Source organism: Malurus melanocephalus, unplaced genomic scaffold, assembly GCF_030028575.1.
Source record: "Malurus melanocephalus ecotype Western Australia unplaced genomic scaffold, MMel_1.1 scaffold_38, whole genome shotgun sequence".
Taxonomy (NCBI): domain Eukaryota; kingdom Metazoa; phylum Chordata; class Aves; order Passeriformes; family Maluridae; genus Malurus; species Malurus melanocephalus.
Genome location: NW_026623270.1, coordinates 35,487 through 53,636, shown reverse-complemented (window position 1 = coordinate 53,636; position 18,150 = coordinate 35,487). Strand labels below are relative to the sequence as shown.

General features: G+C 38.2%; 1 protein-coding gene across 1 annotated transcript in view; it reads right to left on the bottom strand.

Moving 5' to 3' along the window:
* Positions 1 to 18,150, bottom strand: part of LAMA2 (laminin subunit alpha 2) — a gene marked incomplete at its 5' end in the record, with an annotated part of 156,271 nt that overhangs the window by 106,447 nt on the left and 31,674 nt on the right. Inside the window, 5 exons of the mRNA XM_057364457.1 lie at positions 1,256 to 1,399; positions 5,170 to 5,403; positions 7,920 to 8,056; positions 11,384 to 11,564; positions 15,387 to 15,493. Of these exons, the coding sequence (XP_057220440.1) occupies positions 1,256 to 1,399; positions 5,170 to 5,403; positions 7,920 to 8,056; positions 11,384 to 11,564; positions 15,387 to 15,493 (803 nt within the window). The remainder of the gene's footprint in view (positions 1 to 1,255; positions 1,400 to 5,169; positions 5,404 to 7,919; positions 8,057 to 11,383; positions 11,565 to 15,386; positions 15,494 to 18,150) is intronic.

The window sequence follows — 18,150 nt, the reverse complement described above, 5'->3', positions numbered from 1 at the left end:
TTCACAGCTCTGTATCAATTCTGAAATAGATCAGAGTACCAAATACTAGATGAGACATGGACACACACTTCTTCAGATTTGAGCATGAACACAAAAGAAAATTTATCAAGAGAAACAAAATAATCAGGCAGTTTAAACTGTTTCTGCTTTGTGCTGCCACAAAGGTCAAAGCACAATTATCCAGAACTGTTGCTGGTAYGAACTTGATTAAATTTTATAACTTGTCAGCCTTCTACAGCCTTTCATCTCCAGTCTAGYAGCATATGATGGGCAAAACTGAAATAATGAGAAAAACTGGGTCAGATCATAATAAATCACTTCATCCACTGGGAAGGGAAAGAGSTGTTACGGGACTGAACAATGAAGGRGAGAATAAGTGCTATCCATATTATATTAAGCAAGAGAGATTAACTTGGTTTCAGCCTGAAGTATGCTTATCTAACTGATGCTTGTGCATGACAAGTCTGGGGCTGTGGCTGATTAACATTAGGCAGACATTCCTTCTATGGCTGGCATGCTTTKGAGCAGAGATATCACTGACCATACATGGGGACAGAACTGGTCATTTTCCATCAGAAATCTCTCCTCCAGAAYGCAGCTGAGGAGCTGGCACAGCAGCACTCTCAATGCATGTTTTGTGCTTGTACAGATAAATAGAGACATCCAGCCTGCCTTATTTATCAGTCCAGCACAGGTCTCAAGGTCCTCTTCCACAAACAGGTGTAGAGCTCTTTGTTTGCTCTGATGGATTATACCTTTCCATGCTTGAATTTAAATATAGCTTCAATAAGCTCTTTTTTAAAAATAAAGGAAAACTCCACCAAAACAACAAAACCAATAAGGAAAATAAACAGATTAACTGAGCTATGGGAAATTTATGCTGGACAGCAAGTATTTGTGACCCCTGAATACACCTGGGTAAACTGTGTATCACGTACCAGGGATTATGTTGCAATGCACTGGACCACATAATTTCCCCACATGACTAGCTTGCCCTTTCTTGAGGTTTAATAGCTTTACTTTGGCTGGATGTCAGCTATCCTATCACTCATTTTCTTATCTACTTATTTCCTTTCAATGTCTTGATCCTGATTGTCTAATGGAACAGATCGCTCTCACCAMTCCTCAAAGCATAAAGAGGAAAGTGATTGCTTAAATGTTTGGCCATTTTCTAGCTACCTCTCAGTGCCTGACTAAAAGATGCCAGCAGGAAACAACATTATCGCATTACATGGCTCAGCAGTTTCCTACTCACCCACACGCGGATCAGCCCCCTCGCCTCGCTGCACTGCGTAGTCAGGCCAAAGCAATAGCAGCTGCTGCAGCCAAGTGGGTTTCTGGCAGAGAGACCAAATGTACCAGACTTGCACCTGTCGCAGTGGACACCTTCCACATTAACCTGGAAGAGAGAGAATATTTTGAAAGGGAAAAAAAAAAAAAAAAAAAAAAAAAAAAAGTCTTATTTCAAAGTAGCGATAGAAAAAGAAAATCATACTGTAATGATAATAACAGGGTGCTGAAAGAAATAATAATAAGCGTTAGGAAATGTTCAAGGAACTCTCTAGCTTCTCATCACGTGTGTATGCAAACATATGTAATTAATGTAATTAAGGCATTTGCATTTGTATTCACTGAGTAGCTCTGAGCAATAGATGCTGGCTTCACACTAAAAGTTGTAAGCACAGAAAAATTAAATGGCACTTTGGGCATGACATGCTCAATAACTGATTGATAAGATAAGAAAAATAAGTTATTCTGAAATTGCCCATGTTAATCAAGCCTTCTGTTTAACAGGAATTAGCACTGACATGTTCAGATATTTAAGGTACAGCATTAAATGTTCTTGCTGAGAAACGTATTTTAATGGAAATTCTGTAGAGAAAAGCTTTCCCCTCTTCATGATTGTTTTCCACATCATTGAACAGTATTAACAAGGCTGAAATGTTTCACTGTTGTAATGTCAATGCTTTTATTTTCATTTTTCAATTAGTCCAAGTAAAAAGCCATTCCAGATAGGGCAGATACACAATAATTTATGCAGAGCCTTTTAAAACCATTTTCATACTGAGACCAAGGTATTAAAAAGAAAGAAAAACACCAATATGAAAGYGCGGGTTGGCTTTTTCTCCCCACACATCTTTTTTTCTCTCTTGAGACTAGTGCAAAGAAGCCAATCCAAAAAACAAATTGAACTTTCCACTGCTTATACAAGAAACCAACATAATCCCTCAGGATTTACCAGTTTTAACCCTCATTTCCACATGTAACTCTATCAACAAATGTGCCTACACTGTGTTTAGCTTAGATTTTGCTGCTTTTTGTCAGGGCTGACAATGAGGCTCCTGAGCCTTTGAAAGCTCATTTCTGCAGTTGTAACAGCAGGTTTAAATGGGAATGATTACCATTTTAAAAAAATCTATTTTCTTCAATATATAACTCTTTCCAAAAAGTTACACAAAAGATTAACCAACCCTAAATTTAAATTTAATCTTTATTTTAAATTCTGGGGGGGGAAAAATGCTTCCTTTATTCAGTATTATTTGTCCATTTCCTCTCTTAAATGGTGATTTTTACTCACTTTGAATTTTATGTCAGTTGCACTTCCTTATCATGAATCATCAGCTAAATATATGATGTTCATCTGCACTCAGAGAAACACAGAAGTAAATATATTATCAGACTTAAAAGAATCAASAAAGAAACATTTCCATTTTAAAATGCCCTGAACACCCGCTCTTTCTACTTAGTGCTTACAAGAGCTACAAGAAAGATGATGACCCAGAGAAGTTGTGGAGTCCACTTTTCCRGAGATAGCAGTCCAGACAATCCTGAGTMGTGTGCTTAAGGRGACCCTGCTKGAACAGGGGGGTTGGACTTGATGGTCTCCAGTGGCCCCTTCCTGACCCTTCTGTAATTCTGTGACATACTGGACCTAACCTAGAAATGGGGCACGAAGATGGTTAGAGAGACTGCTGCTTATCATGYGTCCAGAGAGGCTGAAAGAATTGAKATACTTTGATTTCTTCATTTCAGAGGCTGACACAGGGCAAACAGCACTGAGTTTTATTCAGACTGTCCATGTGGTCAACTCAGTTCAGTTTTCTTAYGGYGTCATCATCATSAAATGAATCAGTATTTGTGAAACAWGATGTTTTCTGTTCAAATATACCAGAAAGAGGGGAGGGTGGTCAAGCAGTTTGCACAAAGAGGTCGTGAAATCGGTCCCCATCCTTGGAAGCACTGCCTCAGCATGTCTTTTACACAAGGTGCAGGACTCAATGACTTCCATAGATCCAACCTAATTTGTTCTCCAGTTCTGAGTCTTGAAATCCAGAATTAAAGTGACTGGTGTCCGTTTAACAAAACAATTACCTGGCAATTCAATAAATTAAATTCATATCCTTCCATTTTACTAGCTCTTTGTTTCAATGCAGACCTAAAGAAGAATGAATGAATCTTCAGGATCACAGAAAGAATCTCTAGGGGTCACTTTTAAAAACCTCCTCCTAGAAGCAAGASTCACCAATACAAGTGATAGTTCAAGTAACCCATGCCTCTTTCTAGTCAGAAAATCTCGTAGAATGGAGATTTCACATGTTTCTGGATAATGTGTATCAGTGCTGCATAACTCTGATATTTTTTTCCTAATGTCCAACTCAAAATTCCCAAGCTTCTGTTTGCAGCTGTTGTCCCTTGTTACATTTTCTGTCAACATCAGAAAGGACTTGATTCCATCAACTACTCTTTGAAGTGGCTATATAGGCTGTAATTGCACTTCCCCTTATTAAGTGTCTTTTTTCAGACTAGGAGAGTCCAGCTCTCTCAGTACATCCTCACATATCATCTGCTGTGGGATTCTTCTCTGGATCCTCTCCAATTTCTCAACAACCCTTTTGAATCAGGTCCTAAAACTGGACACCACTTCCAAGTGYAATCTTACCAGCACTGACTGCAGTTAGAGTAGAGCACTGAGTAGATAAAGCCTTTCCTCTGCWCATCATGCTCCTTGTGATGTCCACCTTGCAGCTGCACTGGCCACTGTGTTCACTGCTCAGCTCACTGCATCCAGCTCAGTGGGCAGTTTGYCTTATTTACCATGAGAGTAAATCACAGTATAAACTCTGCACCATCAGTTCTGGAAATATCCTAAATTAGGAAATCAGAGTCAAACTCTATGGGTTTTTTGACAAGTAACTATTACTCAGACGTGACCTACCTGTCAAAGACTTCATGATTTTCTTCCCTAAACCAGCATTTTTCAGTGCATGAGCTCTCCAGCAAAAAGCCCACCCACCCCAAAAAACCTGGCTGGTTTATATTGTGCTTTCCAACAGGATTGTTACTCAGGCTTTTTTCTCCRAAACTACTGGCTCTTGAGGTCATTCTACTCTAGTTAATGATCTTTCTATTTTCCCAGGCATCAGGCTTTTCAAAAAGCCTCTAGACTGTAATTTTACTGTTCAGCACGTCAACCTCGACCTCCTCCAAGTCAGCAGTATTTTCAAATGTGCCGATCGTGAATTCTGTCATCTGTGTCGCTGATGAAGGTATTGGCTCTGGGATACTCTGCTGTCTACCAAATGCACATCAAACCACCAATTCTTGCCCTTTAATCCAGCCAATTCTCAAACCACCTAAATGTGCTGTTCTTCCAAGCCTGCTTCCAAATAAGAATGTTGTGGATGATGATGCCAAAAGTCTTTGTTTCAGTGATCCTGAACTGGATAAAGTCTACTCAGAACAGATACTATTGCAGTGAATTTCTCGCATAAAATGATGAATATTGACTTCCTCTAAGTCAATGCACTTTGAATTAGCACTGTGGCACACTGTGATTACTCAAGTGTTTGCTTTTGTTGTGCCCAGTATCTGAACAAGAATTGTATTATGGGGAACTGGCAACAGTACTGTAAGAACAGAAAGAAATAAAAAATGGAGAAAAATGCTTAAGAGGATGTCATCCTGGCCAGTGCCAGTACAGGAAAAAGCAACTGGTAAGCACTGAAGGCTTTGTTTATGTTGGACTCCTCCCACAACAGTTTGCAAATGCACTAAGAAAACCAAAGAAATTGTTCTGCATATATTGTTTGAACAAGWAAGTGCAAGTGTCAATGGATTCTGAAAAAACTCAGCAGTTATAAGATCGGTTTACAACCTTCATTATCGTACCTTGCAGCTGCACTGGCCAGAATGATCAGTGCATGAGCACTTCCCCTCTGCATCACAGCTCTGTGGATCAGTCCCAGCCAGGAAGCACTGACAAGCAACACAATGTGGATAGTTCCAGTAGCCCATCCTGCACTCAGTGCATTTTTCCCCAGAGAATTCAGGGCGGCAGAAGCAACAGCCCGTATTCAAGTCACACTGAGAACTTAGGGCTCCAACGAGGCTGCACTCACAGGGCTGAAAAGGAGAGAAACAAGGAGATAATTGCAATAGTGCTTCTGAAAAAAAACCCACCCCAAACCAACCAAATCTAAAAACCCCAAACCCACCCCAAACCAACCAAATCTAAAAACAAAACAACCCAAACCAAAACCCAACCAAAAAGCAATTCACCTCTTTCGAGTATCTATAAATCAAATACAGCAGTGAATTTCCACTGTCTATAAATAACATATCTAAATTATAAGGCTGGTAATTTATTTTTATTCAACAAGGGTCAAGCATTCACAGTAAATACATTTACAACACTGGTGGGATTTTTTTTGATTGTTATTACCTATCACTGCTAAGTCAGACATTGAAAACAAATAAACCTAAAAGGGTCAAAGACATTGGAATACTCTGCAGACAAAATTAACTCAGAAACTACAAGCGCTCTCCAAAAAGTATTTTGTATGGAAATTCTCTGCAGGATTTTTCAGAACACTTTCCTAAAATTRSAATTGCTCRGGAGCAATTGGTTCAGTGGTTCCASAGGAATCTAGTTCAATGTCTATTACTCATCCATCAGACAGGTAACTATCCTCTTTGTACAAAYAAGGCTCCTAGATGACAGTAATTTACACAGTAAGGGCTAGAGATTTAGTCTTGTGATCTATTTGTAAGTAAACTTGCTCGCAGAGTAAGACTTGTGCAGGCAAGTGATAGGAATAGGTGATTTTCCAGGGTTTATTTGTCTAGATATTGAATAGAGAAGTAAGTATCAGGGAAAACTGCAGATTTCCAAAAAACAGGAGAATCCCTCAGTGCTATTACTGTGGCAGCACTGCACAGTTAATACAGGACACTAGCTGTAATCACYGGTGTGACCAGAATGTCATATGGAGAAGTTCAGCTTACAAAGCAAACTCAGTGCCAGGAGTAGAGGTTGCCACAGTAACTGACATGGATAGACTTGCTAAAATTACAGACAAAGCTGAAAAAAGAGAGGAAGAAAATGCGGGTTCAGTTTCTAAGCAAAACTTATTACATGACTAAGAGCAACTTTCCTCTGATCTGAAAACACCATTTATAAAGAAGGTGAATATATACAGGAAATATACAGGTGAAATCTTTAGTGAATGCAAGAAAAACTATTTAACCTCTGATTAAGTRTTAGTCTGCTAGACTACTACCTAACCTAAAAAATAAAACCTTCTGACAGAAAGAGCTTAATACTTCAAGATATATTTGAACAAACACAAAGCTTAGAAAGCAAACAGTTCACCATTCTCCAAAATAGCTTGGTGTGCAATATAAAAATTAAATTACAATAAGACACTGTGTTTGTTTTATGCAGTTTTCTGCAATGCTCTCTACCCCAGACTACAACAGCCTTGGAAATATTCAACAAAGACTGCAAGCAGGAGATTCACATCTTACTTTGMAGAAATTAGCAGCTACATACTGAAAGAGATGTGGGCTGATAGATCATCATTAATTTAGATGGTGCCATGGAACTGTCATACTAATGTGCTCACATAAAAGACAATCAGAGAATATACTCCAGAGCTCAAACGGAGGTCTTCAACCTCATTAGGCTGGTTTCAGAAGCCAGGAGCCTCTATCACAGCAGCACCACTGAGGTTTCACAGGAGCTTTTCATACATACAAAAAAGAAATCATTCTCGACAATTGCTTTGCAGCCTGAGCTACATGGCAAACAGCCTTTAAGAACAAGTATTAATGGTGTATGACTATGTTCTGAAAAGATACAGTTTTTTTGAGCAATTGTAGCAGTGCTATAAATCCCTCATCATCCTCCAGCAGGGAGGAAGAAAGCATTTGAACTTTGCACGATGTCCACTGTCACCAGTTTGCAACCTTAATCAAATACTGCACCCCTCAACTCCAGGGGCTTTCATGGCCTCCTTGACATTCTGTCATTGTTTTCCTATTTCTTCTCCCTTCTCTTCAGATGTTTTAACTCTGTGTCAAATATTAGAATATGAAGGATTTAAATGTTCATGTGAACATTTATTTTCCCTTTGAAAACATGGGAAGAAAATGCAATTTACAACTTAGGTGGGTGTTTCTTTTCTCCTGACTGTCTTTTATGTACAAATTGAAGCCTTTCTCAAGCAAAACTTTGTGTACAAATTCCCAGTGGTGTCACCATTAAGGCCAAAGTAGATTTGTCCCCCAAAGGCACTGCTGATTACCTGTAAATATACATCTACAGACATCATTCAATACTGTGGTTATCTCCTCAATCATGTTAAACACAGCTATAATAAAATAAAACCAGGCTCAAGCACTGGACACTGACTCAGTGTGACAGCAGAATCAACAGGGTGTTTTGTATAACAGGCTGCAAACCTGAGACAGAGGATCTGTAGAGCAGTAACAGTAACAGATTGCCAACATTTGCACCAGTCTGACACCAACACTTGCAATATGGAGATAAACCATGATTTGCAAACCAAAAATTCTGTCCCAGCTATAAATTGCTGTGAAAGGGGTAATGCACATAGAGAAAATATAAATGAACTCACCTTGCAGCCACTGACAATGTTATGGCCCCAGTGATTTGGTGCACATTTGTCACACATCTCTCCAACAGTGTTGGGAGGGCAGATACAGCGTCCACTGACGGGATCACAATTATTGCCAAAACGTGAACAGTCACAGGCTTCATGGGAGAGACAAAAAAATACAGCAGAGGAAAAGTCATCCCTTTATGTGACATCTGGACAGCAAATCCTAACAGGGATCATTTCTTTACTGTACAGTGAACTCTCAGTTATCAGTGGACACAATGGGACAGTAAAGGTAGGGTAAACCCCAAGAAACCAAAACCAGTAGCAGTGGAACACAGGTTAACTGTGGTCGAAGTAACTGCAATGAKAACAGAATGGGAAAAATAAAGGCACCAACTCCAGGAGTGCAAAGACTTCTGAGATGGTGCACTCTTGTGACATAACTGCAGGAGTGCTGCTATACAATTCCTGGGCCCATGCTGTCTCCTCTAAGAAGACACCTGAGTGCCTCAGAGCCATCCACACAGGGAACTTACAGTCTATTTAACCTCTTACAGCAACCTGACAAATACCTTCTGAAATTTCTGCTGCTCTAAAGAGACTTTTCTTACAGGGCAAAAAAGGTAGTTTAAGGTTTTTTTCCCTTTCTGTTCCTTCTTTTTTCAGCTTACATATCCTCTGACTTGGGAGGATATCAACGAACTGATATTTCCTCTCTATGGAAAACTGGTATTCTTTGCAGATTATACTAAATTAAAAATACTTCAAGTTTGGAAGTGCTTCCAGAAGCGGTCTTGGCTCTTAAAGGATTATTAAGTGAGCAACTCTTTGGAGATAAATACAGATTTAAGGCAAGTAAGTGATGAGCAGTTATGGGGCACAAGACAATAAGTAATTGGAAGAGCAGAACTGGTGCAWGGTTGCTTTCACACCCACCATCCACACTTCCCATAAGGTAATGCAGAGAAAAACAACCTGTTCCTTGGGGTGGTTAAAGGGCAATGTAACCTCATTATTGAGTGCTTCATTTTTGTTCATTGCCTTTACTRTGAAATACTTCAATTCAGATTGAAACTAGAAAACAAGGGATATGCAAAGATAGGATGTGCTCCTATCGATAGCTCAAATAAGAAGTGACCTTTATTTTTCCCCACCAAAGCCTTCAAGATAAGGTAATTGATGCAAAGAAGATAACAAGTTTTGCCTCCATCATGCCAAGAACACAATGTGTTGCATYCTACTTAAAGTATTTTCACAGACTGTAGCTTGAATTTTCAGAATACATTTCAATGGGAGCCTGAGGCTTTCATGTGTGACAGCTCTTGTATGGTTTTCCAGGTCTTAAACAAAATTAGCTTAAAAGGCATGGAGGGGTAGGAGACACTCAAATAGTTTTTTTCTGGTTTTACTTTTAAAATTATTTTTCTAARTAAGAGGAAAAAATACAACACAAYTGTTGCAAGCAATAATGAAAYAGAAATCTCTTTTGTATCTTTTCTGCTAGAATGTCAACACTGACAATGCTTTCAGTGTTTGKTTTTTTTCAGACTTCATGGATTTATTTTGGACAAGAAAAAATCAAATTATATTCCTTTTGGATAAATGCTAGATAAAAGAAGTCCAATATTTTATTTGATATTTAACTGTCACAATGGAATTAATTTTTCTGTACTTTTCTTCCCAGCACAATTTGATAGAATTCTATTAAATTTCTGATTTTCTTTGTGATTCATAATTTAATTCTTATTTTTTGTCATTTGAAGGTATACATAAGAAGCCTACTAAAAATAACTGTGGAAAAAACAGCACATTGAAAACAGAATTCCTCTCCATCTGTTCTATTAACTTTGAAACCTTTAAAAATCTGAATTTTCTGATCATCTATAGCTGCTGCTGTTGCTTTCAACATCTGATGRCCACAGGCTGAAACATTTCTATTTAAAATGTTGCTTGGATCTACAGTACTTTACCATTGCATCATTGTTTCTTAAACTATGTCAAAGTTCGCCAAGAGAACAGTTAAAATTCTAATGAGCAATTTTATTAACAGSCCTCTCAYTTTCTTTCCCCAACTATAGCTATCAAYRTTTTGTCATGTTTCACAATAGTGAYGTACTTTTAACCCATGGAATGTTAAAATAAGATGCTATTCATAAACAATCATATTTTTTCCCTTCATGTAAGTGCTAAAGGACTGCAGATATCATTTGCATTTTCTTTCAACCTCTATCATCAGTGAGCTTGTGAATCAATCTGTCCCTTTTCCCAGGTGTCAAGGTATCTGAACTTTTCAGGCCTGTCAGTGTTTTTGAACCCTTCATTCCCATGGGAGACAATAACACAGAGCAATGGTTTCAAACATAATCTATAATCCACCCTGTTTCAAGGTTTAGCCACACCATAGGTAAAATTGAATTTTGCTGCACAAATGTGGGTCTTAAGGACTTGATGCTCGTTCCATTAAAAAAAAAGAGGAGTAAGAAAAGGCAGAGAGCTAAGCTTGCTGCTTCTGCTGCCATTCTGGATAGGAAAGGAGGAAGAGGTTACCAGTCATTGTGATTTCTGCTTCTGGAAAAAATATGCTTTATACCTGAAGAATAATAGCAGCATTCTGACTATTATTCCYAGCAGTCAGTCACACTGGACAACTATCTACATGTCCTGTGATCACACCTAAATGATTCTGTGAGACTTGAAAAACACAATTCTATCAGGAAAGATGGATATTTCCCTGTGAAGAAACCTATTGATTGAGTTCTTTATGATATAGCAGTCTGTAGTACTTCAAGGAGAGGAAGCATTCATTCAGTTTTTGAACTAATTTCCAAAAGGACAAAAATAAATGTAAATAAGTGGCTGAATACATTTATGTGCAATGCTAGAGTTTCAGCATCTAGAAAAGAAGACTTTTCATGTCTTCACATAAGGGACACTGAAGATAGTTTTACTTGAAGATCTTGTACACAAAAAGTACAAGTCTGCAAGAAACTAAGTATTATACAGAAAATGATTGTGGTAATGCAAGAGGATCAGCCATATAAGGACAATGAAAAGGTTTTGGATAAAACTAGAAGCAAAGAGGGTTTGTTGTTGTTTTCCTTTCACACCCCTTCAAGCTGATGTGATTTGGCAAGAATTTTAATTAGAGTTCTATGACACCTTTACTAAATTATAGGAGCTGCACAGGATATTTTTGGCAGACACTRCTTGGAGTAAATGACATTCCTGTTCCTTCTAAATGTAGCAGGTTAGCCATAAACTGCCCACAAAATAGCAGAAATTGCTTGGGCCTTTCATMCTTGCCAATCACCACCCTTGCCAACTGAATGATGTACAAGGATGTCTATGAACACCCTAAATGTCAGGAAAATTTGTTAGGCAATCCAAACCCAGCAAAACTAGAATCTTAGGAATAATTTAATAAATAACTAAACAAACAAATAAATCGATCTGCACTTGCGTGCAAAAAATTTACRTACGAGTACATCCTCCTTCTTGAAAGTTGTAAAATCCATGTGCACAGCGGTCACACTTCTTTCCTGTCACTCCAGGCTGGCAAAAACATTGTCCTTCTCCATTGCAATCGAAGGATTTGGAACCAAAAGAGTTGCAGTTGCAGGGAACACATCCTCTTGAAGACTGTAAGCCAAATGTTCCAGGCTGCCACAGAGTGGGGAAAAGCAGTTAGTACATGGAATGATGACCAGGAGAAAAGAGGGAATGCTGAAAGGGTTGCTCTTTCCTCTTCATCACTGAAATAGTACTTTTAATGAAACTGTAGTGGTAAAACCCTGGAGCAAGGACCCTAAATGCCCTACACTACTGAGAAAGAATAAAGATTTCAGCATGTTACCTGATGCTGTCATGAATGTGCTGCAATGTAACACATTTCTTACAAGGCTGTGTTTCCCTAAGTACAAYTCTCACTTGGAATGGAATGTATGTCAGCACTGCATACATACCCTGTCCCTGGCTGTAAGGTTATGTCAGGCAGAGTTTGTTGCTAAGAGAGTGAATTTAAATTTGTAGCTATGAATGGAGATCAATTCAGCTGGAAAGCCTCTGAACAATGAGATTTTATCTCCTCTGAGCAAAGGCAATATCTGTATCCAGTAACTTGAGGGCAATTCTTTAGAATGATATATAGGAATAACTTTAGAACAACATAGAGATAATGTATTTGTGTACAATACAAACAATAATGGGGATTTTTTTTAAGATAAAAACTCTGGATTAGACCTCTGTTTCTCTTCTATTTTCTTCCTTTTCTCTCTTTTTGCACTGATCAATATAGTTTCTACAGAACCAGAGTAGATGCTATCAACTGTAGTAATAAATTTTCTCCTTAACTTCACTAGTGGAGAGCAAAAAGTGTGTGTGAATGACACATTCATTTGTATACTGTGATACAGAGTTCTGCATGAAACGTTCAACCAAAAGACCTCGTGGGTTTCACTGCACCAATCAACGGAGGCTCCTTGGAACAAATCATACTTCATATGCAAATTCACGGTAGGACCCCTTGTATTGGTGAACTCTCTGAAACTTCGGAAGCTTTCCACAAAAAAGTCCTGAAATCTGATCTCTGAGGTTAATACAGAAGTTCCCCATTCACATAAGAGAATCTGCTGATAGGTGTCAGAATATAGGACCACATCTATGGTCAGAATTTGGCCTGAAGAATCATATGAGCAAATGCATAAGCGAATGCTTGATCTTACATGTAATTAAGAACTACACTGATTTTCATTTCCAAATTCTATATCGAAATGTTTTGCAAATGTTATACTTCTGCATGACAAAACATGGTGCATCAAATTCATTTAATTAAACTCAAGGTTCAATAAATTACCTGACTGTGTCTAAAGATTTCATTTACACAGGGAGAAACACACAGAAATGTGAATATGCAYAATCTCAGGACAGATACTCAGATTAATGCAGTGAAGCAACCAATGCACAGCATGCATCTCAGTTCTCAATGTAGATAGAATCTAATAAATTCTGTTTGAGAGGGCGACAGTCAGAAAAGGTCTGATACTAGCACTSCACACTGCATTAAGTTGGAAAAGGCCACCAGCATGCTGGGTTGCACTCTGTGAGGAGGGCTTAACACAAAGATATTTTGACCAGACATGCAAAGTTAAAATTCTCTGCAAAGTTTGTTTACACACAGAAATTCTAAGAATTACRTTTACTGAACAAGAGATAAGATCCTAGATTACAATTAGGAAATATAGTGGATTTTCTCAATGTATTATATCATGTCTACAACCGTATGCTGTGTGGGCAACACAGTAAGCCAACACACATTTAATGGGAAAAAGCTCATTTCTCCAAAGGAATCCATATGAATGGATACACCATGGGTCTGAGAGTCTAGCTGAGGATGAAAAACACTGCCAGGTATTTTTCAAAGAGGGTGTGATATGTGTGGAGGTTTTGAATTGCAGGGGGAGCAAACAACATTCCTAAAATACTGCTCTGTTAGAAGCAGTTGTATCACAATTACTTAATTTTAGTAAATAAGTTGCTTTGTTGGTTTGTGATAAGGAACAAACACTCCTGTCATTTTGGGCATTACACTCACATAACTGGCACTGCACTGAGTTAAAAATGGCTCACACAACTTGCTGCATTCACTCATGAGAACTTTTAACACCAGTTATGATCAATATTTTAAAATTAGATCTTAACTCTTTGCCTGTGGGGATGATCCTTCTTGCAAACTCCTTAAGCTATTGATACTTGAATTGTTAGAAAAGGATGTCTTATGCTGCAAAGTCCAAGAAAATCCACTGTTTTATGTACATCTCCCATGCATTTTGTGCATACTGCTGTTGATGGTGCTGGTTTTGGACTTATTCTGGTATCTAATTTCTCTCTGATATCACCACTTGCACGATGAACCCTTAGGATTGGGGAAGCATCCTAAAACGCCGCTTGTCTTCCAAGCCTGGCTGTTCCTCGAGAACTTCTCATATTGTAACATTAAAATAACTATACATTAATAAAAATTAAAACCACAAGCAAACTCTGTGAGTTCCAAACACAAGCAAACAGGGACTCCAGCCCATGCAAAGCAGAGTTGCCCATTACCAGAGCTGCAGGACGGTAAGCRCCTCGTGGGCACCCACCGGCGCTGCCGGTGCCCCACCTCCGYGGGGGTACTCGAATCTGCTGACTGCTTCCTGCATTTKCTTSCAATTTAGGCACCTSTGTGCCCATTTCACAGCGTCTGCCYGTGAATCCTGATTTGCAGACACATCTTCCCAACGCATCACACTGCAGTGACACGGATCCTAAAGCACTGCAGCCACAGGGTATACAAAACAGCTTCTCGGRGGCCCAGAAGTAGTTGGGCTTAAAGAATGAAAAGTAAATTAAAAGTAAAGACTGTTAGAAAGTGAAGATAATGAGACAGACCACATAAAAGATAACACCACATAAAAAGAGTACAGGAATAAAGACAGGAGTAAACACAGAAGTAAACAAAGATTAATTCCAATTGAGCACCAGTATTGTATTTATGAGCTTGAGACTTTTGCTGGGTACCTTATGCAATTTGCAAATTCCACTGATATCAGCAATTTTTCTTTGAACAGGCTCTTTAAATACTGTTGAAAGAGGAGTGTGAGCAAACCCCTTCAGAAATTACATAATTTTAAAGGATGAAAATGATCCTTTTGATTTCTGCAGAGTTATTTATGGGCTTTAAATTGCACACAGGTGGAGGTGTTCTGAGGACACAGGCCTAACTCAGGAGTCCTTATGTTGAACTGGAGAAATGTGCAGCCAGCTATAGCATATTCCTTAGCCGCCTGAAGACAACTCTGTGAAAGTTTATGAAACAATATTTCTCTGCAGTGATTTATGAGACAGGAAAACAATGTCAAGGCAAAAAACACTTTCACCAAAAAGTAATACATTGTTTGGACAACACAAGAAGAAACTCTAAGAAAAAAAAAACTATAAAAGCAAAACATTGCAGYAGAACTAAACTAGAATTCTGCTTTTTTTTCTTAAAAAAAAATCAGATGCTACCAGATATTTTGCAACTTTCTTCATAGAGGGATTATCTCGCAAAGCTGCAATATTTTAAACTAATTTATTTATAACAAATATTCAGAATATAAAGTGTATATACATGTATACAACGGTATAGATACCATTGTATCTATATACATATGTKTCTATATACATATATGTATCTATATATACGTATATACAATGCATAGATACAGTGAAGCTTAAAATGTATTCATTGTATGTAAATGCAATGTCTTGTGTTTTTTCTAAAAAGCCTTAGAATACGTTTAAAAAGCAACCATTTTACCTTTCTCTACACAAGAAAAATCCATATATGCTCTTTCAATGAAAAATAAACAACAGAATTAAAAACACCATATCCAGAACCAAATGATATTCAGTTATGACAATCAGGGAAGAAAGCTGAAAGGAACCCCATTTCTGCTCACTCACTTTGCAGACGTCACAGCGGCGCCCGATGACGTTGGCTTTACACTCACACTGGCCCGTCCGAGAGTCACAGATCTCTGAGAAAGAGCCATTCATGTGACAGTGACAGGCTGCAGAGGAAGAAGAAGGAGATGTTAATGTGATTCCTGAAGCTAAATCTGATAGCCAAATGTTTCCAGTGCAGCTTTTGTCATCGTGAGAAACACCCAGCCTGGGTAAAGCAGGAAGGTGTTGCTCCCATACACAGACACATTAACCTGCTCAGATTAATGCAGAACTTTGCTCCAAATTATTGCAGTCAGAAATTTTGCCTCAAGTTCATTAGCAACTTGTTTTTGATGCTCGTCTCAGATCAAATCAGGATGTTGAGAGCAGATTACAGAGAGTGGGCAGGGCTGAGAGAAAAATACAAAAAGGGTACAGACCCTTACACGGGATTTGTACARGATGTAGTTACAGCCAGTGGGAGTGTTACTGCTCTGCATGCTGGTTCTGCTGTCCTGGAGTTCACTCCCTGTTAATGTAATCAGGGAATGTTGGCAGGCTGAGAGGCCAGGACAAGTTTGACTCTATAGAGGGGCARTAATGTTCTCATGCCTCAGGCTGCATTGAAAAACATACCAAGGATTATCTGCTACCATGACTCTCCAGGATTTCTGTCTCTGCAACAGCATCACAGTTTCCAGAGGAAATGTAACCCAACTGACCAGCCTAAGTCATCACAGTGCTCCCTTAAAGATTTAAAAAGGCAATGAAAAATGTTGTTTCTTGAGGAAAAAAAAGCAATGCTTATTGCTCCTAAATTCTTATGTTTTAGGWGAAGACAAATTTTTGGGAAGATGTCTATCACCCTTTATGTTCTTCAACCACAAGAAGAACGTTGTTCAATCCTTTTGGGATGCAGGCATTTTTCTCAGTAGAGAACAGGGATATGATTGGTGTCACAGGAGCTATAATCATGCAGTCCTTGATTCCATCACAATGACCTGGCTCCTGCACACCCTTTTTTTCCTCCCAGAAGGGAATGAATCCACATCTCTATATCAATTATCAATGCACTCAGTAAATTTGTGCTCCAGTCCACATTTTGCCTTCCTGCACTGCCCTATCTGCATGTGCTGTTTTTTTTTCTCAACCTGATATCTTCATTTTAAGAAACACTTGAGTCCCAACAGCGAGCACATGGCAGTCACATACTTATGTCAGAAAGTGCTATATGAGACAAGGCAGTTACATTTTTCCTATACATAGACTATTACAACAGAACCTTCCTCATTACTACATTGGACTTGTGAACTTACAATTTCCAATTATAAATGGAATGGTGTGGGTTTTTTCTCCCTGCTTTTGAGGTATTCTGTAAAAGTTGCTTTTTTTTTATGAAAGCAGCTTTATGACTTGCCATTCTGTTCATGGCATTGTTTCTCAAATGTTTGCAAAAATTCTGTAGTAAGTAACAAAAACATGCTGATTCTGCTGTTTATASCTTCAGGTCATGCAATACCTTCAAAAATTTTGATCTCCTTCTGTTTTGCAATACACTTTTTAAAAGTAAAAATTGGAAAACCCTCCTGATGTAATTACATTGCTTATCTTTTCCTTTCACTTTAAGCTTTCAATACTATATTGAAAGCTAATCTACAATTTACCTCTTTCATCCTGTATACAGTCCTCTTTACCATGATATTCATGTTTTAAAACTGCTGACACTCCAAACCATACACAGCAATGAGTATCAGATATAAATATGTTTTGAGTATATGTCTAATTAAATGGTCCGTGGGGAAAGATGATGCTAAAGTTCAGACTCAACAAACTACAATCCTCAATACAAATTAAAAGTATTTCCCTGATATTTTTATACAGACCTCAAAACCCAAACTCAGTCTGATTTGAATTGTTTTGCTTATCAGGCATATGACAACATAAAAATCACAAGGGAAACTTACACTAATTTTATAAACAGAAGAGTTTGTTCTATTTATGTTACATATTACAACAAGCAGCACTCCATGGTGTCTTAAYTCAGTCACAGATGACTGGGTGCAACACAACGATAAGGGAGAATTTGGAATATCAGGACTGTGAYTGTTTTTCTTAGCTCTGGCAGAACATACACAGAGAAGAAACATACAGTCAGGGCTATTCATCTCATAAACTGTTACTCAATCTAATAAATTGCATTTATCTCACCTAAAGCCTTCCATTCATTCCCCTCTACTGGGAAAATTAGCTCTTGTCCAAACCTCCACATGGTTGTTATAACACCATTATTCTCTGTCAGATAAATTTGTCTTACTTTCTTCCAAAATGACACTGGTCAAGACCCTTCATTCTCTCTAGACTTCTATAAATATTTATGAGCTTGTATTTATGATCAAGCTACACACTTACTCTCCTACAACAGCAGTACCTATGCACTGGAACATAGGCAGACTTGAATATTTGCTTTAATTCATCTCACGACACTGAGCTCTATTACCATCAGCTCAACCTCCAGGTATTTGCTTCAGCACACTGTGAAGTTTCACTCCAAAAAACAACCTACTAGAATCAAATCAAATAAGCCCAGGACATTTGCTCATTGTTCTCATATTTATGGTTTTGTACAGATACACCAAAAAATTCAGACTTGATATAATGACATAAAGTTGTGCTGTCATTTGAAATGGTTAATGCACACAACAGCACTGTACTGTGAAAGACCAATGAACATTTCAAACAATAATTTGAAAGCAAATTCATGCTTTGCAATACTCTTGGATTT